This window comes from Bos indicus, chromosome 11 (genome assembly GCF_029378745.1).
Source record: "Bos indicus isolate NIAB-ARS_2022 breed Sahiwal x Tharparkar chromosome 11, NIAB-ARS_B.indTharparkar_mat_pri_1.0, whole genome shotgun sequence".
Taxonomy (NCBI): Eukaryota; Metazoa; Chordata; class Mammalia; order Artiodactyla; family Bovidae; genus Bos; species Bos indicus.
This window is the reverse complement of record NC_091770.1, coordinates 67,760,602-67,787,986: the sequence shown is the minus strand read 5'-3', so window position 1 is coordinate 67,787,986 and position 27,385 is coordinate 67,760,602. Positions and strand designations below refer to the sequence as shown.

The following is a 27,385-nucleotide window of genomic DNA, read 5'->3' as shown; positions in this document are numbered from 1 at the left end:
GTCCTGGGTTCTGGGGCCGGGGATGCGTTTTCAGCCCCAGGGTTTTTCTCTCTAGGAAAATTCATGAAGCGTTTCCCCAGGATGGTGGCTTCTGCTCCCCCTAGGACTCAGCAGTTGAATTTTTAAGTGTGTTACTGATTCATCCTCTTTCTCTCCCTCTGTCATCGCAGGTTTAAACTTACACGAATCGCTCTCTTGAGGAGGAGGGGACCGCCGCGCGATTGACACGCATATTCCTATAGGCATCCTCCCTCAGCCCCCACCCCCACGGCCGGATTCGGGTGGCTCCTCTCCGAGCTGAAATCCGAGAAGAAATCTCCTTGGATCTCTTGTTTAAAAAAAAAAAAAAATCCAGAAACCGTCGGTATTTTGCTTTCCTGCTTCCTTTTCGCATGATGAAGAAGTTTTTCGACTCCAGGCGAGAGCAGGGTGGCTCTGGCCTGGGCTCCGGCTCCAGCGGAGGAGGGGGCAGCACCTCGGGCCTGGGCAGCGGCTACATCGGAAGGGTCTTTGGCATTGGGCGACAGCAGGTCACTGTGGACGAGGTGCTGGCGGAAGGTATGGTGGGACTCTTTCGGTGCGCCGTAAATTAAAATCTTGTGCTGATGCAGCAAGACTCTGGTTTCCAGTTGTTGAATGTATGAATGGCTTTTGCCCAGTTCACCCATCCTTCTCCCTCCCTGTGAATCCTTGTCCTTGAGAAATTTGAAACGGGGATTTCAGAGTGACAGGGCTTTATGGGGTGGGGGGAGTTTGCCAGAAATTGTTTACCTCGGTGGCCTTTTATTTAAAAAAAAAAAATTGACGGGACAGTTCTTGCCTGCCTCATGGAATTGTGAGGATCAGACGAGAAAAATGTATGTGTGAAAGTGCAAAGCTTCACATCAGATGTAGGGTGTGGGGCTTGTGATGCTCCTAAAACTTGAAATACTGATGTGAGGGCTGCAGGGTGGGGTTGGAGAACCTTTAAGAGGGTTTCTCCTCCCACCCAACTTTCCCTCTCCCTTGAGCAGGGCTTAGAGGAAGAGAGGGTTTTCGGGGAATCAGAATGTGTTTTTCCAAGAGCCAAGGCACTTGGTGGGTTTGACTAGGTTTGTTTCCTGACCTAACTGTAATCAGGTCCCCAGGATACAGTTCGGATAACAGAAATTACATGGAATGAATGTGGTTATTTTGAAATCGGTCCAGTGGGCCCTTCTTCCTATTCTTGTCTTTTGATTTTGGGGTGTGTGAGTGTTTTGCCAAAAGAATTACTTGTGAGTGGCATCTGATTTTTGCTTTTTCTCTGTTGGAGAGGATGTTATATAGATCTACTATGTAAATTCCCTACATGTGTGTTCCTCTATATCTACAGACATGTAGGTATATATCTTTATCCCCCAGGCTTTCTGGAAATTATTGCATGTCTCTTTTGGTAACCTTAACCTTGACCTTCATAATTATGCCAGACTCATACTTTTCACAGCCCATTGCCTGCCGAGTGTGCTTTTATTTTTAATAAAAGCAGCAATTTCCTTGGCATGAAGCTATTCAAACTAATTGGATGGGGCCAACCTGCTGTAGGTTGTTTTATCGGCTGACAAGGGATGGGGGAAGGGGAGGCCTGTATTACTGCAGCATGGTGGGGGAACAGTTCAGTTGCTGGGGAAGGAGCCTTTTTGCAAGCTAAGGTTGGAGCAAGGGTCCTGACCCGGGCCTGGGAACTGCCTGTCACGGTGAGTGTTGCTGCTGGTGGGCTTGGAGGAGGAAGAAGCTGTGTCAGGCTCTCAGCTTGTATCAGCATGGAATTCAGCTGGGCCCAGTTTTCTGGGCTTATGGCTGAAGTCTTTACTTTAAAAACAGTGTCTTAAAAAAAACATCTGGCAGTGGATGTCCTTATGAAATTGACGCGCTTTTCCATTCTCAGTGCTGCTCTAGCTGGACTTGATCCGGGGTCTGAGTCACTATCCCTTTGGATCCTTCCTTGTGGGCTTTGGTGCAGGATGGGAGATGCTTCTGTGCCCGCTGCCAGCTCCGCACCCTTGAATCTGATCTGTCTCATCCCTGTGCCAGAGCCCTGGCCCGAAGTGGGATGGAGAAATGGAGAAGTGGTGTGTCTGTGAGAGAGAAATTGGGAGGAATGAGGGGGCACCAGCTCCTTCCTTCCCTCTCAACAGCCTCTACTGACCTTATAGCCCAGAAACATTTTGTTCAGCTAGGATGTTGTCTCGTTAGAGAGGAGGTAACCCTAAGTGGTGCCACTTCTCAGAGTCTGAGTTGATGGGGAAGAGAAAAGGCAAATTTTCCATCTCTGCTGCCCTTTTCTTCCCCAGAATTCATCCCTGAGAACTGTACATCATGCCCTTTTATTTTTAAATGGAACTGAGAGCTTGCAGCTCCGTGTTCATTCATTCATTCAACAAACAGTGATAGAGTGTCTGCGATGTACCAGGCACTGTGCTAGGTTCTGGGGAATATAATTTAAAACTAGATGCTAGGATTTACATACTACTTTGAGAGATGGAAAACAGCCAGTTAAAATCAAGCGATATGAGCCATCATGGAAATTAACTTAGGGTGCAGTTTTAGAGTGCCAAGAATTGCTTGCTGCAGGAAGTGACTGACTGAAGGATGAGTTGGAATTATCCAGGTTCAGTGTCAGCACAGACACTCAGAGTAGCAAGAGGGAGGGCCATGGAAAACTTGGTTTGGCAGTGTTGCCCTCTTTATGTTCTTTGACTCTGATTGAATTTGAATTTGTGGCTCTTAGAAATCTATTGGGCTTCCCAGGTGGCACTAGTGGTAAAGACCCTGCCTGTCATGGCAGGAGATGAAAGAGACATGAGTTTGATCCCTGGGTCAGGAAGATTGCCTGGAGGAGGGCATGCCACCCCCTCCATTATTCTTGCCTGGAGAATTGGTGCTAAGCATTGGTGGGTCAGTGGTAGAATTCTTGCCTGCCATGTAGGAGGCCCTGGTTTGATTCCCAGCCAATGCAAAAGCACTACTATTTGGGCTTCCCAGGTGGGGCTAGTGGTAAAGAACCCTCCTGCCATTGCAGGAGGCATAAAGAGACACAAATTTGATCCCTGGGTCAGGAAGATACCCTGGAGGAGAAAATGGAAACCAACCCCAGTATTCTTGCCTGGAGAGTTCCATGGACAGAGGAGCTTGGCAGGCTACAGTTCATGGATTCACAAAGAGCTGGACACGACTGAGTGACACACACACACATGTATATAGCTATGGAGGAGCCAGTATACAAAGTGCCTGTGAAGTACCCACCAAGTACAAAGGTACTACTAGGGTCTGAGAAGGAGGATACAGGGAGGTTTAAAGTGTAATGCCTGCCTTTAAGGAGCTGTCAGTGAATTTAGGAAAACAAGACAAAGGCAGACTTTCACTCCTACAGTGAGGTGTTTACCAGCGCTGTCTGTGGAATCAGGCAGTGAAAGTGAAAGTCGCTTAGTTGTGTCCAGCTCTTTGGGAGCCCATGGACTATACAGTCCGTGGAATTCTCCAGGCCAGAATACTGGAGTGGGTAGCCTTGCCCTTCTCCAGGAGATCTTCCCAACCCAGGGATTGAAACTAGGTCTCCTGCACTGCAGGCGGATTCTTTATCAGCTGAACCGCAAGGGAAGCCCGGCAATACTAGAGTGGGTAGCCTGTCCCTTCTCCAGTGGATCTTCCCGACCGAGGAATCGAACCACGGTCTCCTGCATTGCAGGTAGATTCTTTACCAACTGAGCTATCAGGGAAGCCCCCAAGGAATCAGGCAGCTGCTGCTGCAGCTGCTAAGTCGCTTCAGTCACGTCCGACTCTGTGCGACCCCATAGACGGCAGCCCAACAGGCTCCCCTGTCCTGGGATTCTCCAGTCGAGAACACTGGAGTGGGTTGCCATTTCCTTCTCCAATGCATGAAAGTGAAAACTGAAAGTGAAGTCGCTCAGTCGTGTCCGACTCTTTGCAACCCCATGGACTGCAGCCTACCAGGCTCCTCCATCCATGGGATTTTCCAGGCAAGAGTACTGAAGTGGGGTGCCATCACCTTCTCCAAGGAATCAGGCAGATCCAGGTTCAAATTCTGGATGTGTTCTCGACCAGCTGTGAAACCTTGGGTAAGACATTTCCAGCCTGTCTTCGATCTCTCTGACAGTGGTAGTCAAAGTGTGGCACCTGGGTCAGGAGCTTGTTAGAAATGCAAATTCGGGCCTCACCGCAGAGGCTGTGTGGCTGTGGGGTTTTAACAAGTTCCTGAAGAGATTCTGCTGCAAGCTGAAGTTTCAGAGCCACTGCCCTAGGGAGCAGTCTTGAAGATTAAATGAAGCGACATATGTAAATTACTCAACATTTTTCAGATGTTGAATATTTGGGAGCTATTATTTTTCAGCCATATAGGCAGATAGTTAAGGAGGAGTAGGGGCAATGTGAAGGCTAGCTTGACTGCAGCTACTCCCCCCCACCGTCCCCCCCAGTGTGTGTGGGCAGAGCCAAATGTTCTTTGCAGAGGCCTCATGGCTCCTTAAGGGATCAAGAGATGTTTGGGGTAGCTATGCTCCTTTGAGGCTCCAGGTGCTGACCTAGCCACCCATCCTAGCCAGGGGTGTCTCAGGCCGACGAGAGTCGTACATCAGGTGCCCAGGGCAGTGGCCGGGTAGTTCAGGGAGGGGTGAGGTGGTGGACTTCAAGCACAGACCCTGTTACCACCTATTCCCACTGACCATCCCTCTTTCTCTTATGTCGGTTTGGTCTGTCCTTTATCGGGGGGAATCGCAGGAACCCCAAGGACAAGCTGCTGGAGCGGAAGATCAGTGGCTTCAGCCCTGCTCACCCTGTCTCACTAACTAGTCCTAGGGGGGTTGTCTGGGAAAGTGAAGGCTCTCCATCACCAGTTCAGAGGATCTGGCTTTGTCTTGGCTGGCTCAGGGTTGGATATTGTTTCTCTAGCTTCCTCAGGAAAGATACCATGATGAGATACTAAAACATGTCTGAGGTAACGGGCATGGGATGTCAAGGGAAGATCTGGTTTAAGCTTCCAGAACAAGCTCAGTGGGAAAAGTGGAGCAATGCTCAAAGGAGGTCTGAGAAGCTATGCTTTTATCACACCTTGGCTAAATGAGGCTTTACATCTAAGCTCCAGACACAGGTAAACGTTGACTACCTGCTGTGTCCAAAACAACATTCCAGAACTGCGTAGGTTTATATAAGGTGGACCAGGGGGCCCTCAGGACAGTATTTTGACCTCCACTAAAAGAATTCAGGTCTAGGGTTAATGAGAACTACCCAGTTAAGTCTCTGTGGCAGTAAACATTGACAGTTTCTCCTACTTACAATGCAAAGTAGTGACATTTAAAAAATACATTTGAAACCAGCTAAACCAACAAATGTGTGTGTATCTATATATGTGTATGTCAGAAATATGTATTAGCAGTATCAGAATGATGCAGGCATGTATTCATTTAGGGAATGTCAGTGCCTTCTCTGTATCAGGCACTGTATTAGATTCCAAAGCTAGAGGATGAATGGAACTTGGGCCTGGCTCTTAAGGAGCTCATTGTTGTTGTTCAGTCAGTAAGTCATGTCTTACTCTTTGTGACCCCATGGACTGCAGCGGGCGAGGCGTCCCTGTCCTCTACTTTCCTGAGTTTGCTTAAATTCATGTCCATTGAGTTGGTAATGCCATCCAACCATATCATCCTCTATTGTCCCCTTCTTCTGCCATCAGTCTTTCCCAGCATCAGGGTCTTTTCCAGTGAGTCAGCTCTTCGCATCAGGTGGTCAAAGTATTGGAGCTTCAGCTCCAGTTCTTCCAGTGGTTATTCAGGGTTGATTTCCTTTAGGATTGACGGGTTTGCTATAAACCAATGAATAATCCTAAGATAAGTGTCCAGTACTTAGCATGGTCCTGGATATAGAGTAGATGGTAAAAAGATGTTATGAGATGATAAAGGAGAAAGGCCCTGGGGTGGAGGGTTTCCAGATGAAGTGTCATTTAAACAGGAATGTAAATTACCCAGAGGTTCCCAATGAGGGTTACCCAAGCCTTTCCAAGCAGAAAGAATAGTGTGTGCGGAAGTGTGGGGTGGGGAGACAGTGTGGTGAGTTCTGGGAATACCAACTAGTCTGGTGGTGTCATTTTGGTTGGTACAAGTTTCCCTTCCAGAATCAAGGAAAGAAGGATACAATGTGATAGAAGGAAATTCTTTTCCATTTCTCCCTGGCTGCGCTGGCTGCTCGCTTTCCCCAGTGGCCCTGGGCCGTCCGAGTAACTGTTGCCTAGCTGTCCAGTAGGCAGTGCTTCCTTCTATGCCTCAGCCCTTTGCCAGTAGTGGGGCGAGGAGGTGGCTGGTGTCTGGGGAAGAGAGGTCCTGAAGCTTCAAATAGATGCAAGAAGCTTGAAGCTGAAGCAGGTAGGGGAGTGAGATGACCAGTGTTACAGGAAGGAATGGACAGGGGAGAAAAGGAGCATGTTTGACCAGACCAGGTGTGTTGGAGAGAAAAGAAAAGGAAATCAGGTCACAGAGAGCTTCAGTGGCAGGCTGGGAGGTTGGCTAGAAGCCTGTGAGGTCTTCTCTTGACGCAATCACCAATTTGACCCCTCCCACTTCAGATGTCTTTGCCTGCTGGGAAGTCTGGTCTTTTAGTGGCAACTGCAGATTTTCAGGGGGTGGTTTGTGAATGGTGTCTTCTTCCTGGCTTCAGGCATGATGACGGTTATAGCTTTGCTAAATATAGCCAAATCTAGAATTCAGAAATGAAATCCAGAATAAGCCATTGCATGCTCAAAGCCTTTCCTTTGGTCTTTCTAACAAAGTCAGGCTCACTTAATGAGAGGTTGTGAAGAGAGAGAATCAGTTTCCCATGGGTTCTGAGTAGGAGGGTCTGGGAGGAGGCTATACTTATACCTCAGGAGCTAAAACTGTGGGTAGAGTACACAAGAAAAGCTCAGTAAATACTAATAAAGTACACATGAAAACACACTCCTGCATCAGAGCAGTCATTTTAACTTGCCGTCTTTGAAAGTTGACACTTCAGAAAGGGGACTGACTGTGCACCTTCATCTTGTCCTCTTCAAAGGATGGATGCTTAAGAAATCTCTGTGACATCTGCATCTGCAGGAGCCAAACAGTGATAATCATAGGAATGGAATTGTCTATTGAAGTAGCATCCAGCACTTGAAGTAGCAAAGCGTGGCCTTGAGCCTCCTTTTCTGGAGCCATCTTCCGGTGTGTTCGGTGTGGTGGTGGGAGCCCTGCGGGGTGATTGGGAGACCTGGGTTTGTTGGTTCAGTAATCGTCCGTGAGCACCCACTCTGTGCTGGATATCATGCAGTGATTAAATAAGACACGGTTCTGCCTTGAGGAACTCACACTCACAGAACTTCAGACACACGAACGAATAGCTCTCAATGCTAAGATAAAGGGTGAACAGGGCCAGGGGGACAGACATGGGGGACCATTGATTTTTGGGTGAAAAGAAGTCAGGGAAAGCTAACGAAGGGTGATACTTGAAATGTGTCTTCAAAAATAAGAACTTATTGCTAGATGGACAGGGTCAACAGAACATTCTAGGCAGAAAGAGTAACACGGCCAAAGATACAAAAGCAGGAAAAATGCACTGCTCACTGCGAGCTGGGTGTTTTGAGGCAACGGTGGTCCACGACTGTGCGGTCCAGGACTAGTGGTTCCGGACTGTGTGGGCCAATGAAGTAGCCGCTAGCCGCATGTGGCTATTAAAATTTAAATGATCTGAAATAAAATACAAACTTAGTTCATCAGACCACTTTTCACTTGCTTAGTAGCTGCATGTGGCTACTGCCTACAGTTTTGAACAGCACAGATGCAGAAAATGTCATCATCTCAAAGTTGTAGTGGGCAGTGTTGGTTTAGAAAAACAGTCTCATAAACTTTTTTAATAGAATAGCACTGTCGGTTTACAAACAGTCTGTCCCTTCATTTATGTCTGTCTGTTTATTTATGTCACGTCCTGCTATTGTTGGCTGGACCCTGAAGGCACAGTATATACTTAAAATGAGGTGCATCACTTATGATAGTGGATGCAGATCCATACTTGAAGTCACCTCAGTCAGGTATGGGTGAATCTTGTCATGTTTTATTAGACTGTGGTGGTTTCTGCATTGTCGTGTGACTAATGAAGAGGATGCCCGGAACATTGTCTTGTTGCTCATGTATGCTTGTGTTATCTTTTATCGAAGGTTTCTCTCAGGAATCTTTTTAATCCCCTTGTTTGTTTTATGAGGGCTAATCCATTTAAAACAAATGTAATCAGTAAAGGCACTTAACTAAGCATATGGATGGTGCATCTCAGCCTCTGCTGCGGAGCTTCCTTCTTCCCCCAGGATCCTGTCGTATTTCTCTGAGGTGTGTGACTGCCATTTGGACTCAATGGGAGTGCTAGAGATGGATTTTGTATTAACTATTAGTAAAGATGAGGTCTTGTCTTTTTTTTTTTAATCTTGTTTTTTAAGATGACAGTTACTATAAATATTCTCATGTTTTCTTTCTAAACCCAGTGGATTGTTGTACCTCTGAAGACCACTGGTCTAGAGCAGTGGAGCAAGGGTGATTACACACACCCCCCCCTCCCCACCCCGTCCCTGCAACAATTAGCAATGTCTGGAGACATTTTTGATTGTCACATGTGTGGGTGCGTGTTCAGTCGCTTCAGTCATGTCTGACTCTTTGCAGCCCTATGAACTGTAGCCCGCCAGGCTCCTCGGTCCATGGGGATTCTCTAGGCAAGAATACTGGAGTGCGTTGCCATGCCCTCCTCCAGGGAATCTTCCCGACCTGGGGATCAAACCCGTATCTCCTGTGGCTCCTGCATTGCAGGTGGATTCTTTATGCTGAGCCACGGGGGAAGCCCCCTTTGATTGTCACAGGACGGGGTAATCCTGGCATCTAGTGAGTATGGGCCAGGGGTACTGCTAAACATCCCACCATGCACTTGATCCCCTACCCTCAACAGAGAATTATCCAACCCCAGAAGTCAGCAGTGTCAAGGTCTTCAGCATGATATGCTGGTCAGTGTCGGGAAAGAGAGGAGTCAGCACGGCTTAGAAGGGTCTAGTTTGCTGTGTGACTCAGGCATGTCACTTAATTTTTAAATTCATTTTCTCAGAATCAGCAAGCCAGCAATCTTTCTTAACTTACTATGGTTAAAAGTCTCTATGTAATTTTCTGTGTAAAACAACTACTTCCAGAATAAACCAACAAACACACCAGCAGAGGTAGAATGGCAGGTCTGTGTGGGTCCTGGCTGAGGAGATTCTAACAGTGCTGTCTACTGACTATTTGTGAATTATGAGCTCAAAAAAATTCTCCCCAAATTCCCATATCTGAGCAACCCCAAAATGGGGTTGAAGCACTTTCTGAATTGAATTACTCAAAACAAGGTTCAGTTGGGAAGGGATAATAAAGGTCAGAATGTTATGAGAGAAGATATCGATAATCCTTTGTACGAGGAAGAATTTTCATGAAGAGTCTAATACTTGCAGCTAATGATCTTGGGTTCAAGTTCCTCCACTTACACTACTTATCCATCTGGCTTTGAGGTAGTTGTTGAACCATCGTGAGCCTCTGCTTCCTGGTTTGTAGTAAATGTCCTTCTCTCTCTGTTGGGTTGCTGTGATCATGAAGTGAGAGGCTGTGGGTGTAACACAGAGTGCATGAGACACAGCTAGCCCTGCCAGCCAGGAGGAGCAAGGTTTACTAAGTGTATTTTCTCCCAGCTCTGTTAGAAATGCTGTGGCAGAGAAGTAATGGAAGCCTCAGATCCTGCCCTCCCAGTTGACGTGACCAACACACGGGAAACGAGTGCACCCCACAAGACAATAGCTACTGAAATGCTGGAGTGTGTGGTGTAGTCTCTAAATTTTGGGTGGCTGAGGGAAAGGGAGCAGTGAGGACTGAAGTGGTTAGACGAGGTTTTCTGGAGTGTCATTGTTCTTGAGTCTTTTCTCTGGGACTCCGTCTTTGAGGAACCTTGTTCTAGGGAACACATCTAGTTCTGCACCTTTGTACATTATATTCTTAGTAAAGTTGAAGTAAGTGTTGCAACATTTTTAGTCTCTTTTGAGGAACAAAGTTTTTTACATAGATAAATCATATGTTCCGTGTGTACACCCAAAGCAAAACTTTTTTATTCTATGTGATTTTGAATCACTCAGGAATAATGGATATTAGCACTTTGAGGCTATACTGCCTTCAAGATTTTGTGCCTACTTTCTCCCTCTGTTGCAGGAAGGGGGACCCCTTCCAGGACCTGAAAGAGGGCTCTTGTCTAACACTTGGAAATGAATTGTCCAATGAGACACACATGCTGACAAAGCAAGAGCCTCTATTGGAAAGGGATGCCTGGGTGGAGAGCAAGAGGGCAAGGGAACCAGGAGAACTGCTGTGTCATGTGGCTCTTAGTCTCGGGTCTGATGCCGATGGGGTTAGTTTCCGGGTTGTCTTTGGCCAATCTCTTTGACTCAGGGTCCTTCCTGGTGGCACACCCATTGCCCAGCCAAGATGGATGCCAGTGAAAAGGATTCTGGGAGGTGGTAGGACACATGGCCTCTCCTTTTGACCTTTCCTGAGCTCTTCCTGTTGGTTGTGGCTTACTAGTTCAGTGTTCCCTACCAGGACCTCCTGTCGTAAAATAATTCATGCAGATGGTTACTATGGTGCCTGGTTAAGGTGGGCGGTTTCAGTCAGTGTGTTTCCCCTAATACCTCCTTATTAGCTTTATGGCATTAGTCTATTATGTACTTTAAGCAGTCTCAGTTCTTCTGTTGAGTTATGAACAATTGTTAGGAAAGAGGAATCCTTCTGCCTGAGACTTGAGCCTTGACAGAGGGCGAGTCCCCAAGTTGGAACAAAGTTAAAAGAGTAAAAACTTGGAGTTTCATTTGAGATGCGCTGTGAGTGAATCAGCTTGATCTGGCCATTTTTCTCCTTGGGCTCTGAGTTAACTTTGGCAGCCAATGGAAGGCCATGCCAGTTGAAGCTGTGTCATTTATGATTTCTGAAGAGCCAAGAGATTGTTAGATGAAAGAGTTCATGGCATCCCTATATTATTGTAATAAAAGGCCAAGCATAGCATTGATGTTGGATTATCATTTGTAATTATAATGATCTTAAATAATGATGCCTTTCATCTGGGGCTTGAGTCCTGGAGAAAGCAGTATAATGCCATGTAATTGTTTGGCGCCTGTTTTTAAGGACGCTTATAGCTATTGTACTAGGACCTTTAGAGTGAGAGAAAGATTATTGTCCTTCTGGAACTGAGCATGAATTTGAGAACAAAATGGAGACTTTATTACCCTTCAGGGACAGGAAGAAAGAAGAGGGGCCTCCCAGCTTTACAGAGGTGGCACGTCTCCTGCTAGTATCCTTGACTCATTTACCCTGGTCAGTGAATCTTCTTGGTTCAGGAAGTGCTGATTATCTTACGGGTTTGTTAGACTTGTTTAATTTCCCCTGGGGGTAGCCTCCTAGCCCTGTTTCACAGACCTTTGTCCTCTACTGTTTTTTAGAATCCCTGGAATCTTGGTGGTGGGGGAGTGGACAGTGTTGGAAGAAATAATTCTTTCTGACCTTTCGGCTATGGAAAACCCTGTTTTTACCAGAAGGTGTAGCTCAGTAAAGATTAAGGAAAACCTGATGTTCAGTTCTGTCTTTGCTCCTTGACTGCCTAGATCAAGGGGAGCACCATGGTGTTCTCCTTAGAGGACTTTTCAGAGTTAGTTTAAAAGCATGGGTACTGGAGGTGGGCAGTCCTTGGCTTGAATCCTGGCCCCATCCCTGTGATGGTGGGGAATTTATTAAGATCCTGGCTTGTCATTTACAAAATGCAGATAACACCCTGGGTGGTTGTAAGAATGGATGAAATTCTGTAGAGCACCTAACATAGTGTCTAGCATGTAGTCAGTCTGCAAACAGTAACTCTTAGTATTTAGGTGCATGAATTTTGTTTTTATCAAGCAGTATTTGGTTTGCTGTGTAAAACCTGGTGGAGCTAGAGTCTTGGTGATAAATGAATAGATAATATTTATAGGTAGATATCTGTATCTTCTATATCTATATATCTAAATTTTTCACAGTATCTACAAAACCCCAGGATGAATGAGAGGAGAAATTCAGATTTTATTTTATTTTTTTCCCCACTTAAAAGCCATGTGTGTTCAGCTAACTCCCCCAGCCTGTCAGGTTGTTGTTAGTATCCTGGGTCTCTCTGCCAGAGGAATGCCTGCCCTCCAGGCGCACGTCCACCTTCACATCTTTGTGCTCTAACACAGGTCTCCTGTTTCATTCAGGCCTGTGCTCCCACTCATCTCCCATGAACCATGGATTTAGCTGTTTCCAATGCTCTACTGATGGTGTCCCCTGCATCTGAGATCCCCTTCCCAGCCCACCCACCTACCTTAATCCACGGATCCTTTGTCCTGCCTCACCTCAGTACTCACTGCAGCTGTCAGATGGACATTCCTTCCTTCTGTCCTCCAGTGCCTGTCAGTCTTGCTGGCTCTGTTGACTCTTTGGGCCTGTAATCTCACACTTTTATTTTGCTGTTTCTTCAGTTATATCTACTTTCTAGTGTAAGATAGATAGTTCTTAGGAGGCAGGATATAAACCTTAGATTTATTTTGTATGCAATTAAGAACTCTTAAATTTGAACAGTGCAAGGGTGGGTATTGGAGAATAATTCACTGGGCAGGCACTAGAACTAGATTTGAGAGGTATAGACCTCCTTTATCCCTCTTTTAATTAAAAAAATAGTTCTGTATTTGGAACCTCATTACAATCATAAGAAATCTTCTAGTTTTTCAGTGAAGTTGAAAAACAACAAAATACAAAGCAAAATAGGACATCTTCCAGAAAATCGTGTAAATCTCTCTTTGTTGATTGGATTCTATTATGGGTACCTAATACTGTCAGTCTCAAAAGTAGAGCTGTGAGGTATAAATATCTTAACTTTATAAAGGAACTCTAAAACTAAGGTTAGGTCAAGTATCAAAAACTCAGATATTACTGGAATTTATCTTTAAGCAAGGCATGCATTAATTTTCTAGCTTGTGTAGTTGTAGAAGTGAAATGAAGTGAAAGTCGCTCAGTTGTGTCCGACTCTTTGTGACTCCATGAACATACAGTCCATGAAATTCTCCAGGCCAGAATACTGAAGTGGGTAGCCATTCCGTTCTCCAGGGGAATCTTCCCAACCCAGGGATTGAACCCAGGTCTCCCGCATTGCAGGTGAATTCTTTATCAGCTGAGCCACAAGGGAAGCCCTGTGTAGTTGTTGGCCTGCAATAAATTAGACAGTGACTCTCAACGTGTGTGCAGGGTAGTGAGCATAGGGGCAAGGGGCAGATAGGGAGGGAATGTATAATTTGGAAATGCCCAGTCCAGCCAGGAAAGAAGGGAACCTCAGTGAGAGTGGGGAGTGGTGGTTTTACCCTCTAAAGAGTCAAATTGTAGATGCAAGGGGTTGAGGTGGGGAGAGGACATGCGATTTTTATATCTGTCAAAGAGGATATGGCCTTTGAAAGTTTCATAAATATGGCACAAGCAGTTCAGTTGTAAATTGAGTCTGGAGAGGTGCTGCCTAAAACTAATCCCTGTGTGTAACTTTTGGAACAGATAGGCACTCATTTAAATCTCATCTCAGGCCTTTCTTGACCATCCATTATAAGGAACCCATCATGTTTTAATTTGCCAGGTAGCACATGTCAGCTGATTTTTCTTGCTCGTTGTTTATCTCCTCCCCACTAGAATTTCACCTCCATGAAAGCAGAGCCCTTGACTGACTTGTTTGCTGCTCTGTCCCCAGTGCCTGGCTAGGGCCTGGTACATCTAAAAGCTCAGATGAAAACCAGCTGAATGAATGAGTGAGCACATGGAGGAGGCAGAAGGAATGGCTGAGGATATGGATGGAGAACTGGGAGAGAGTGAGTGAGGGAAATGAATACTAAGTAGATTTAAAAGTAAGAAGGGTGTGGATACATCAGGGTGTAAGAAAGCAGAAAGGTCACCCAGGACGAGGATGGAAGAGCATCTCTTGGATTTGAAAATACGGGGATCATTCATGAGCTTTGTTAAGAACATTCTAAGTGGAGTGATGGAGTGGAATCTAGGTGGGAGTGAAATGAATGAATGGGAAGTGAGGGGGATGCTGAGTCAGGAGGAATTTATTATTATTAAGTGGTGGAAGAGTCTTGAGTACATTAAGTGGAAAAGAAGTGGCCACTAGGGAGGAAGTTGGAAATGTAGTACGGGACGGTTACTATTGAAATAGGGCTGAGGAGGTGATGGCAGGTCATGGATGGAGTCATGGACTTTTATGGAACAGATGACCTTGAAGAGGAGAAAGAGCACTTTATTCACTGACCTGGAAGGAAGAGAAGTAAGAATGGGGGTGCAGGAGAAGGAATTGGTGAGGTTTGGCAAGTTGAGGGAGTTCTTGCCTCATGGCTTCTGTTTTCTCTTGGATGATGTGGGATGGGAGTTGAGTTGGGGGTTCAAGAGAGGAAAGAAGGATATGGAGGAGTTTCCTAGGTTTATGGAGAGAAGGACTGAGACTAAGTAGAAGAATGGCCTGGTCATATGGAGAGCCCATTTGAGATGACTCAAAATAAGAATACGTGTTGTCCTGACCCCTGAATGTTTTATCAGTTCTGAAAAATGCACGATTTTGAATTGGGCTTTTTCTGAAATGCATTATGTATTTCCTGTCTTCTAAATTATATGCCACTGGGCTTCCCTGGTGGTGCAGTGAGTAAGAATCTGCCTGCCGGTGCAGGGGACACAGGTTTGATCCCTGGTCCCAAAAGATCCCACGTGCCTAGGAGCAGCTGAGCCCTTGTGCCACAACTGCTGAACCAGCACTCTAGAGCCTGCAAGCCAAAATTGCTGAGCCCTCGTGCTGCAACTGCTGAAGCTCGCTCGCCTAGAGCCTGTGGTCCGCAACAAGAGAAGCCATCACAATGAGAAGCCGGCGCACCGCAATTAGAGCCCATGCAAAGCAACGAAGACCCTGTGCAGCCAAAAATAAACAAATAAAAATTAAAAGAATTATATACCACAGAGGCAGCATAATATAGGCGGAAAGTACCCTTGATCTGAACCTGTCTGGTGACCACCATGCCCTGGATTCTGGACAAAAGGCTTCCCAGCTCTGTCCATCATCAGGTTCTTGTCTGTAAAATGAGAACGAGATGATGGTGAATTTGCTTTCTCTAACATCTTCCTGTTCTCTTATTTCTCAAATGCATTGTTATTAGAATGTTCTTGTTTTGTTACAGATCTGTTAGGGCCTTTGCATGATATGGGCGAGACAATTTGCTCCTGAATAAATTGGCCCTGGGTTGCTAGGCTTTTTGAATTTCATGTTGTGCTTTTCAGTGTTTTCTGGTTCCTTTCTTAAAAGATTGTCACCTGTCACTTCTTACTGCTACCAGAGTGTCTTCCTGAATTAGTGCCTCTCTAATTTGCCGCTTTTAGTCTGCTGTGGACTTTGAAACTAGGTGACTAAGCTTGTTAGAACCTTGTGTAACAATAAAGAGCCTTTGAGGGTCTAAAATTTAATTAAAGTACATGAGCTGCTGAGCATGGGCTTCAGGTCTCTTGTTGGCACAGAAACCACTTTTTTATGTCTGTTCTAGAAATGTTGAGTTCTAAAGAGATAACGAGTTACCATTTGATACTTATTATTAATACAACGTATTTAGAATCTTTTGCCTGAAAAATTGTCAATGCCGTAGGGCCTTCGCTCTTCCATTTTCCTTTTCATCTACTGTCCTTTCTCTTGCTGCCTTCTCAGCCCCTTCTCCACACTTCTGTGGAAGGCAGTATTTCAGGCACCATTAGAATACGATTGTAGTCATTCACTTTTGGCTTATTTGAAACCACAGAGATGGTTCCAGGATTATAACCCACTGTTCAATCCTTTATCTGTTTATATCTCAATAAGAGCCCTGCTGGAGACCCTCATATGGTATTTGGGGTTGGACCTGGAAGACTGGAAAGAATGAAATGAATGCTAGTTCCATGTATAATCTTTGGGAGATATGGAAGAAAGCAATCCAGAAGTATTTAAAAGTTTCTTAGAACAAATTAATCCATAGTATAGTAGAATAATCAGAAGATAAAGCCAGATAAAAAGAGTAAATATTACCCGTAATCCCATAGGTTACCTTTGTTAACGTTTTGGTGTGTATCTTCCAGACTTGTTTCTCTTTTTTTAAGAATAAGAATATGCTTTACATCATCATCTGTAGTTTGCAATATACTTAGCAATATATCTTGTCTTTTGTGTTAAATGTAGGCATCAACAGTTTTAGTCCATTGTGTGAATGTTTTGTGATTTATTTAGTTAATCTCCTATTAGACATTTAGGTTATTTATAACTATTACAAAACATCCGCAATGAGGATGTTTTTAAAGCCTTTGGGTACTTGTTCTATTACTTGCTTAGAATAAATTTCTTAATGTGAAATGGCTGGATCAAAAGATATGCATGTTTTAGCTTTTGGTACCTATTATGAAATAGCCTCTAGAAAGATTAAACCAATATATACTTCCACCAGAACTGTATCTTTTTATGAAGTTGGACATGTTTTCTTTCTTCCTTTCTTTTTCTTCCTTCCTCCCCTTTCCTTTCTTCCTTCTTTCGTTTTTCTTCCTTCCTTCTTCCTTTATATATCTTTTGTGGTGAATTTTTTATGTTTCTTTATTCCTTTCTATTAGGGCTCTCATCTTAATGATTTATAGAAGCGCTTTACCTATTTAAGATAGTGATCGTGTGTGTGTGTGTATCAGATTTTTGTTTTTCTATTTTATAATTTACCTTCTGTTAAGGTGGGGCTTTTGCAGATATTTTAAATTTTTGTGCAGTCAAATATGTCAGTCTTTATGATTTTTGTCTGCAGTCGTACTTGAAAAGGCCTGAGGAGAAAGAGCCTGTTTCACAGAGACTTTGTGAATTTGAAGTTTATCTTTGAGCGATAGAGAAGCCACGCAGTGTTTTTAGAAAGGGATGGCATGATCAGATTTGCAACGTGGTTATATTTGTGGAGGATGACAGGAGGGAGCAGTTTAGAACATTTAGGAGGCTGTTGCCATGATCCAGGTGAAAAGCAGTGAGGGTTCGAGTGGCAGAGTGGCGATTGGAACAGAGAAGAGTAGAGACAAATATGTAGGAAGCCGTGTCATCAGGACTTGGTGCTTGATTGGATGGGTTTAGAGATTGAAGGAGAGATGGAATCAAGAATGATATCATGTTTCTAGTATGAGAGCTCAGGCACCTAAGACAGAAGTGGCACTGACTGAGCTATATTATTCAGGAAGAGAGGAAGGTTGAAAGAGGAAAGAAGACTCAGATTTAATGAGGGAAGAGAATGAGCTTGACTTGATCAGTTTTGGTGTGTTTGGGTTACCCAGTGCTGTATAACAAACTACCCTACAACCTAGTGGCTTAAAACAACACTTCATTATGTCTCACGATTCCGTAGGTTGACTGGGGTCTAAGCTGGACTTCTGTTGGGGCTTCTGCTTATCTCACTTCAGTTCAGGTCAGTTGCTCAGTGTGTCGAAGTCTTTGTGACCCCATGCACTGCAGCATGCCCTTCCTACCACTAACTCCCGGAACTTACTTAAACTCATGTCCATTGAATCAGTGATGCCATCCAACCATCTCATCTTCTGTCGTCCCCTTCTCCTCCTGCCTTCAATCTTTCCCAGCATCAAAAATGAGTCAGTTCTTCACATCAGGTGGCTAAAGTATTGGAGTTTCAGCTTCAGCATCAGTGCTTCCAATGAATATTCAGGACTGATTTCCTTTAGGATGGACTGATTGGATCTCCTTGCAGTTCATGGGACTCTTCAAGAGTCTTCTCCAACACCACGGTTCATAGGCATTAATTCTGTGATGCTCAGCTTTCTTTATAGCCCAACTCTCACATCCATACATGACTATTGGATAAACCATAGCCTTGACTAGATGGACCTTTGTTGGCAAAGTAATGTGTCGGCTTTTTAATATGCTGTCTAGGTTGGTCATAGCTTTTCTTCCAACATCTCACTTAGGATCTGTTAAAATTCTTTCATCTCACCACTCTCTTATACACCTGAATTCATACCATCCCAACATGGACCAACATATCACATTTCTAATACCATGCTTCATCCTTAGCAGAAGTATATGTCAGAGAAATACAGGAAACCCTGAGTTTATACACAGAGCTTTGGTTTTTGTTTTTCACCCCCTGGGAGATGCAGTGAGAATTGGCTGAATGGTGTGTCTTTTACAAAAGTTATTTATTTATGGTAAAGTGGAATATGGGCTTGGGGGAACTTGGGCAAGTCATTTTTAGTAAAGAATAGCTTAAGGAAGTCGAATATTGTGAAACTGATTTGTTTGGGGCTGTTCATGCAGAGATACTTGTACTCAAGTTTGAAAAGTCAAGAGTAAGAAGAGCAATGAGCTGAGAACGGAGTTCAGTTTTAACTACATTGTAAACACTTTTTTGGCTGTACGGCACAGCGTGTGGAATCTTAGTTCCCTGACCAGTAATCAAACCCTGGCCCCCTGCGTTGGAAGCTCAGAGTCTTAATCACTGGACTGCCAGGGAAGTCCTGAGTTTTAGCAACATTTAAGGGCAAGTTTAGTAAGGAAAGCTTTAAGAAACAGGAAGAATATCCAGAAGTATGAGGAGAATCAGTACTGCAGTGTCTCATGCACCAGGCACCCTACAGAGTTAAAAAGTAGGAATAAAGAGGATCAATTGCCCCCGAATGGTCCAGTATTATAAAGACCGGAGAGTGGCCTCTGGATTGGACAAAGGAATGGCACTGGCCTCCTCACGAGCAATTTTAGAAGAGTGGTGAGCTGGTGGATAGCAGCACCAAGTCTCGACTCTTTTTTTAAGCAATGTGAATAGGAGAGGAGAGGAGAGATCATATGGGCACAGGATCAAGTGATGCTTGGGCATGTTAATAAGCTGATAGGAAGGCATCTGGAGACACAGAGAGAGATTAAAACAAGAGTGAAGGCAGTCGTCTAACGGAATGAGGTTCCCAAGGAGACTGGAGGAGACAGACCTTCATCTTTCTGCCTTGCAGCTCCCTTCTTTCAGTTACTCAGGCCAGAAACCTTTCTTTCAGCCATCCGATCAGTCCTTCTATAGTTTCAGGCCAAAACCCTCTTACTTCTCATCCGGTTTATTAGAAAATCCTGTTTGCTCTACATTTACAGTGGATTCAAAATCCAGCCACTTCTGACTTCCTCCTCTGCTGTTTCCCTGGGCCCAGCTTTTGTTGGCATGGATTACACTGGCTATTTCTTCTCCAGTTCCTCTGCTTCTACCCAAGCCTCTTCAGCCCGCTCTCAGCACAGTAGCCAGAGGGATCCTTTAAAATGCAAGTCATTTCCTGTTAATTCTTTGTCGGGAACCATCCAATGACTCCCCATCTCACTGCAAGTAAAACTGCAGACTCTGATGTGGGTCTAGAAAGTGCTACGTTCTGGCCCACAACGACTTCTCTTCTGTCTGTGTTCTGCGCTCCTCTTTGGTTGTTGCACTCTGTCCACACTGGCCTCCTGGTAGTTCCTTAAAGTAGGAGACACTCGTGCATCTCCCTTGGGGCTTTTGTGCTTTCCCCTCTGCCCACTGTATTCTTCTCTGGTAGCTCCAAAGCTTGCTGTCCCTTGCCTGTTTTGCTTAAATGTCTGCTTTGCAGAGTCCGTCTCTGATCCTTCTCTTAAAGATTGTAAGCTCTCCCTCCCCTAGCTCTTCCCTTTCCTCTTCTCTGCTTCTGATATGCTCTATAATTAATTGTATCCCTTCTTTGTGTAATAAAGCTAACTTTATGTAATGTAAGCTTCCTGAGCTTGTATGTTTTGTTCACAGGCCTAGAACACTCAGAAAATATTTGTTGACTAAATGGGTGAATGAATGAATGAATGAATGGGATCAAGGGCGATCCTTGGAAAAGGAGGACATTTTACCCTCTGAGACAGGAGGAGATAAATGAATCAACATGGATAGTGTTAAGCTTGTCGTGGGAGGACTGGAAATATATGGGGAGATAGGAATTTAAAGGTAGTCGGGGCAGATGGTCTCGGTTTTATGGAATGAGGAAGCAGGATTGTCTTTTGAGGGTTGTGGTGAGGATGGGGGTGAGGAGGCAGCTGAGGGTTTGGGTTAGTCACTGAGAAGAGTGGGAGAGGGAGTTGTCCAAGGACAACTATAGGACTCAGGATGAAGACAGTGAGTGAATAATGATGCCACTTAGCAAGACTGCATGGTTTTTCTCTGCTGGAACTCAGGAGCCTAGGGTTAGGGGCAGAATAGGTGGATTTAGCACTGACCCAGGTTTAGATAAAGCCTTTAATATTCCCTGGTGGCTCAGATAGTAAAGAATCTGCCTACAGTGCAGGAGACCTGGGTTCAATCCCTGGGTTGGGAAGATCCTGGAGAAGGAAATGGCAACCCACTCCAGTATTCTTGCCTGGAAAATTTCGTGGACACAGGAGCTTGGTGGACTACAGTCCATGGGGTCACAAAGAGTCAGACACGACTGAGCGGCTAATACTTTCAGATTTAGATATTTTAGGAGGCCAGGGGTGCAGAGAGTCAAAAGAGTGGTCTAGATTATCAACCATGGAGCTAGAATGGGGGTGAGGAGAGAGCTGTTTGGGAGAAAATGGAAGAGTCAGAGCTGGAAGATATTTGAGTTTGAAGAATGGTTCAGCCCAGAGTGAAGGCACGAGAAGCTGGAGGCTTGGAGAGTGTCAGAAAGTGAACAGTTGTCACTTAAGGTTTGTGTTGGTAAGGTCTGGGGTGTGGCCATGTGTGTAGGTGGTTGAGAACCAAAGATCATAGTCCTGAAGACATCTGGAGGCAGAAGTATAGGAATAAGTCATCCTCGTAGATTGTGAAACTGCCCAGTATGATGGCAGGAGTTGTGATGAGAGGAAGCTCGGGTGCCAAAGGCTTCAGTGAATGTTGGAAACTGAGTTGGAGGGTGGAGGGACAAAGGCAAGGTAGGGTGGAAGCCGCCTGAGCCAGGTGGCTGAGCTCAGAGGGACAGGAACCTTACATGCGGGTGGATGGTGGGAGTAATGATCTGGAATCAGCTGAGGGGAACAAGTTAAAAACGTGATCTCCTGCCCTGAAGATCTTGAGGTGTAGGAAAATCTGGCATCAGCAGACTGGTGATGCAAGCGATGTTGACTGGCTCAAGAGCAGGCAGGGCAATTTGGATGCTATATCTTTGGCCAGATTATGAAGCTAAATTGTTGTTTTTGTGTAATTTACAGTTTTTGACATCTTTGTGTTTTCTCTTATTAGAAGTAATAAACTTTCTTTTTACTTGTATTTGCCTATATATTTACATATGATATATCATATATTTAAGTACATAAACATAAATATATATATTTTAAATTCTCCCTTGGGTCTTGGCTTTGAAAAGAACAAGACAGGAGACCTCATATGGTCACTGTGCAGACATCCTCAAAATGTGCCTTTTGCATTTTGTTGCTAGGGGTTTCTGCTCACCTTTACCCTTAACAACCCTCCTGGTCAGGCTGGTTGTCTCTTTTGTTCTCTTTTGTCACACTGCTCAACTCTTAGGAAATCCCTTTACCTCGGGGGTTGCTAAATAATGAAGGAATACGTCCCCGAGTTTTTACTCAGCTTTTACATAAAGGAAAAGGTCTGACTGTGTCAGCAAAATTGCTCAGTCTGTGAGTTAGAAGTGGTATCTTGCATATTTCCCGTTATTCAAGAACCAAAATAGTATCTGGGAAGCCCCCATTAAATGCTGCCTCCTCCATACCCCTAGTACTTCAGCTCCTCACTTCCCCTGCTGCACCAATGGAGCGGCTGTGGGCAGTGTCTGTTGACTTTTTTTTTACACATGATTACTTGCTCTTGATGTTTGATCTCTCACACATTCGAAGGCACTTGGCACGTACCTCTTTAGTTTTTGTTCTGTCTTATTGTCTCTCTCTCTGTCCCCTCTCCTTCCCTCTCTGGGCCTTCTAAGTTATTTTTTTACCTGCCTCCAACCCAACTTGCACTCCTTAAGGGCACGCTTGCTGCTGCTGCTGCCGCTAAGTCGCTTCAGTCGTGTCCAACTCTGTGCGACCCCATAGATGGCAGCCCATCAGGCTCCCTCGTCCCTGGGATTCTCCAGGCAAGAACACTGGAGTGGGTTGCCATTTCCTTCTCCAGTGCATGAAAGTAAAAAGTGAAAGTGAAGTCGCTCAGTCGTGTTCGACTCTTAGCGACCCCATTGACTGTAGCCCACCAGGCTCCTCCGTCCATGTGATTTTCCAGGCAAGAGTACTGGAGTGGGTGCCATTGCCTTCTCTTAGGTTTCTGCTTATGTTTATGTATGATCTTAATATTTATAAGTAGATACAGTAAGTAGGTATTGAAATAGTGCATTAAATTTAGAATTCAAACAGCCTAACTCACATACCCTGCAAAGGAGAAACCTATGCCCAGAGGATTAAATGACCTGTCCAAGCTATATAGGTTCAGATGGAAGTAGGATCCATTTCTCTCCTCAAGGTTTGGGAGCTTTGTGAAAGATTAATGTCAAGGCAACTGAGCCTGAATGGATTGTGTTCCCCAAAGTTACAACTCATCAAAGTTCTTGAAAGTGTAGTCATATCTTCTAGGACTAGGGACTTTCAGCCTGTCATTTCAGCTGTCTCTCTGTTTGGGGTGGACTGATGTGGAGGACTTCTCTTGTTCTTTAATTAGCTGCTGAGATTAGGGAACGTGCACCTGGGCACAGGAAGTCTCTGTCCTACTTGTAAAACTGGTAGGTTGGCTTTTTCCTTGACCTGTGACTTCAGAATGTCCTTCTGTCTCTTGGGTGCTAATGGAGACATGGAGCCATGTGCTGGGGACTAGGTGAAGGGTACTGGATAAGCTCTGGCCTGGCAGGCAGAAAGCAGCCTAGCCAGGGCCCTTGTGAGTGGTTTGGGGGAATTGGAAGTAGAAGACAGGACATATAATCAGGTGCCAGAAGTTCATAGATAGGTCATTTGTGGCTGGTAGGGTTGGCAGGAAACAGTGAGTCATCCTGTCAGGCTGACAGGGATTGAAAAAGAACAGATTCTTAGTAAGTGCTGGGAGAGCCCTTTTTTCATGTGGACCAGTGACTCTTAATTGGGGGCGATTTTGCCCACCAAGGGATGTTTAACAGTGTCTGGAGATAGTATTCGTTGTCACAATTCAGTGAGGGGGGTGTGTGTGTGTGTGTTGTTGTTCAGTCTCTCAGTTGTGTCCGACTCTTTGCAACCCTGTGGACTGTGTGTTATTGGCATCAAATGAGTATTGGCCAGGGATGCTGCTGAACGCCCTACAGTACACAGGACTGCCCCTCACTACAGAGAATTAATGATACAGCCCCAAGTTAATTGTGTTCAGGTTGAGAAACCCTGATTTAGACCCTGATGATTAGTTAAGTCATTAAAAATGTTCTATATGTATTCTTTGAACCCTAATGACAGTGTTGGGTTTCTTTGTGCTAAGTTGCCCAGTCATGTTCGACTCTGCGACCCCATGGACTGTAGCCCTCCAGGCTCCTCTGTCCATGGAATTCTCCAGGCAAGAATACTGGAGTGAGTAGCCACTCTCTTCTCCAGAGGATCTTCATGACCAGGTTGAACTCAGGACTCCTGCGTTGCAGGTGAATTCTTTACCATCTGAGCCACCAGGGAAGTTTTTTTCAATTGAGGTGAAATTCACATAATGTAATTTTTAAGTGAATAGTTCATTTGCATTTAGTACATTTATAATGTGCAGCCATCACCTCTGTCTTGTTCCAAAACATTTTCATCATCCCAAAAGGAAACGTGTACCCGTTAAGCAGTTACTCCCCATCTCCTCCTTCCCTAGCCCCTGGGACTACCAATTTGCTTTCTGTTTCTATGGATTTACCTATTCTGGGTGTTTCACATAAATGGATTCATACAGTATATGATTGTCTTTTGTGGCTGGTTTCTTTCACTGGGCCTAATATTTTTGAGGATCATTCATGTTGTGGCATATGTCAGTGCTCCATTCCACTTCTGGCTGAATAGTATTCCATTATCCATTTACCCATCACTGGATATGTGGGTTGTTTTCCACTTGTGGGTATTGTGAAGAATGTAGCTGTGAACATTTGTGTACAAGTTTTGGTTTTAAAAGCAAAATTCTTTTTCAGCTTTTTTGGGTACATACTCTGGAGTGTAATCTCTGGGTTATATGGTAACTCTGTGTTTAGCTTTTTGAGGCTAAACTTTTTTTTTTTTTTTTATAATTTTATTTTTTGGCTGCACTGGGTCTTCATTGTTGTGCAGACTTTTCTCTAGTTGCAGCAAACAGGGGCTACTCTCCAGTTGCAGTGCTCAGGCTTCCCATTGCGGTGGCTTCTGTTGTCGCAGAGCACGGGCTCTAGGGCACACGGGCTTCGGTAGTTGTGGCACATGAACTCAGTAGTTGCGACTCCCGGGCTCGAGAGCACAGTCTCGGTAGTTGATGGGCTTAGTTGCTCCACAGCAATGTGGGATCCTCCTAGACCAGGGATTGAACTCGCATCTCCTACATTGGCAAGCAGACTCTTCATTAGTTCTGAGCCACCAGGGAAGCCCTAGATTGAATTATTTTTAATTCCCAACAGCACAGTATGAAGCTTCCAGTTTCTCCACATCTTTGGCAATACTTGTTTTTTTATTTTTAATTTTTGATAGTAGTCATCCTGGTAGGTACAAAGTAGTATCTCAGTGTGGTTTTCAACAAAATGAAAACTTTTTTTCATTGTGGTAAAAGATGTGCATAACATGAAATTTACCATGGTAGTATTTTACTGTCTGATATGCAGACTGGTCACTCACCAAGTATACTTTGAGACCCTACTCATAAGGACACTGTTGAAAGCACTGCCTGGACTGTGATGAGCAGGCCCTGGAGAGGCAGACATTTTTGAACTCCCACCACTTAGTTGTCAAGTCCTGGAAGGGATTTAGCAGAGAGGAGAGGGGGTAGCTGTTGAGCAGAATTGACTGTCACAGTTTCTTGATGTCCGGGTGTGTGTTTGTGTGGTGTGTGTGTGTCTGTGTATGTTTAGTTCTTTCATATAAAAGCAGCAAGTTCATAGTTTCAAAGACACAGGGTAAAAATAAACGAAGAGAAATCCAAGACCCAGCAGTGGGGAGGAGAGGACTGGTACTGTGGCACCTGTCCCTGCCCCGTATCCACTGGGACATCCTGCGTGTCACGTTCCTTTAGAAAGTCCCCAGGCAAACGCCCCAAGCTGCTGCTTAAACATCTTGCATTGTGATCTGCCCTTATCTTTTGAGTCATACAGGTAGGACGAGTATATTTCCTTTCAAATTAGTTCAGAAGCAAAATCACATACCCCGCTGTCCATCTGTGTCATCTGTAAGGATCAGAGCCTGAGTGAGATGAGGTGGGATAGGTGGGCTGGATGCCGAGCAGGACTGAACTGCAGAGCCCTTTTCTCTCTGAAGCCCCTGAAATGAGGGCTAAGCAGAGGTCCAAGTCCACTTGGAAAGCACACCACCGGTGGATGTGATGTTGCCTTGGTTAGACTGTGTAAGTGAAGATTCCCTGGAAGAAAGGTTTTTGAAAGTGCCCACGAAGAAGGAGTATCACAGAGTGTTTGTTTATTTGTTTTTCCTGCCGTGGTTGAGGTCGTATTATTTTCTTAGGTCTGCTGTGACAAATGACCATAAACTGGGCGGCTTACAATGATGAAGATTGATCTGCTCATGATTTTGGAGGCCAGGAGTCTGGAACTAGGGTGTTAGCCGGGCCACACTCCGTCCAGCGGCTGTCAGGAGAATCCTTCCTTCCTTCTTGCAGCCCCTGATGGCACCTTGACTGGTGATTACATCACTGCAATCTCTACCCCTGTCTTCACGTGACAGTCTCCTCCTCTTTTTGTGTCTCTCCTGTGAGTGCCTTGGTCTGAGGACACTAGTCATTGGATTTCAGGTGTACCAGTATAATGCAGGATGACCTCATTTTGAGATCCGTAACTTAATTACATCTGCAAAGTCCTTTTTTCCAAATAAGGTCACATTTACAGGTTTCTGGGGTTAGGACCTGGGCTGTCACTCAGGTCACTGCAAGGGTGGAGGAGACAAGAAGCTGGAGTTACACGAAAACCTTTTTTTTACCTGGCAGGGAAAGGAAACGAGGTGCTATGGAGAGTAGCTTGGCTGAACCCCTTACATGGCACCTGCGGTATTGCTGTCACTCTCCCTGGAAGCTCTTGGATTGAATTGCTAGCTCCACAGGGAGAGGACTGAGGTGGCCTGACCAGGCCTGGTTTCACCAGAGATAGTTGATGAGACGTTATCTCATCTCTGTCTAACTTGTTCCCGTATAATGCCCTGTTGGTCTTCCTTCCATAAGCCCCTTTACTTCCTTCTCTCCTTCCTTCTAGATGCTTTCTCTTCAGTGCTTTGCTTTCCTGTGGTACTGTTTTATCCCCATCATGGACAGTAAATGAAGCAGAAGTGTGTATTTTAGTAATCTTAATATTTATCAAGTAACTCTCTGTTGCTTGTCATCTGAGCTGACTCAGCCGATGATGGTGCCAGAGCCCAGCAGTGACCTTTTCCCTTTGACCTTTCTCCTTGCTAGGCTCTTGATATTTGGCCACATGCTTTGGGATGTGATTCTCAGAGGCATTGGGACTGCACAAAGCATATACCTTCAAATGCTTGTGTCTGCTTTTCCTTGCCAAGAGCACCTATTATTATTGGACTTGGGGAGAAGATAGGCCTCCTGAGACCTTGAATCACCTACTTTCATTGGACTTTTCTTGATTTCCTGCCAGATCTAGAGCTTAAGCCATCATAGTAGTAGTGTAGTGTTAATTGATCAGTTGTGTCTGACTCTTTGTGAGCCCACGGACTGTAGCCTCCCGGACTCCTCTGTCCATGGGATTCTCTAGGCAAGAATACTGGAGTGGGTTGCCATGCCCTCCTCTAAGCCATTATCAGTGGTTAAATTACTTTGTTAAAATGGAGATCCCCCCAGTGGATAAGAATACTTCTGAAGGACTTAAAAGCCCAATCAGCACTTCTCAAATAATACTGTGTGTTAGTTGCTCAGTCGTGTCTGAATCTTTGCAACCCCATGGACTGTAGCCTGCCAGGCTCCTCTGTCCGTGGAATTCTCCAGGCACAAATACTGGAGTGGGTTGCCATGTCTTTCTCCAGGGGATCTTCCTGACCCAGGGATTGAACCTGGGTCTCTTGCATTGCAGGCAGATTCTTTACTGTCTGAGCCAGCAGGGAAGCCTAGAGAAACACTGGCAGATCTACACAGTTGACATCGTAGGTAGGGTGAAGGACAGAGAGACTC

At 44.9% G+C, this 27,385-nt stretch overlaps 1 protein-coding gene across 17 annotated transcripts in view; it reads left to right on the top strand.

Annotated features, from left to right (window-relative positions):
• The window catches only part of AAK1 (AP2 associated kinase 1), a 171,787-nt gene that overhangs the window by 311 nt on the left and 144,091 nt on the right, over positions 1-27,385 (top strand). For all 17 annotated transcript variants that reach the window (XM_019970439.2, XM_019970443.2, XM_019970442.2 and 14 more), the window contains exon 2: positions 171-558. In XM_019970439.2, coding sequence (XP_019825998.2) covers positions 393-558 — 166 coding nt within the window. In that variant the 5' untranslated portion in view covers positions 171-392. The remainder of the gene's footprint in view (positions 1-170; positions 559-27,385) is intronic.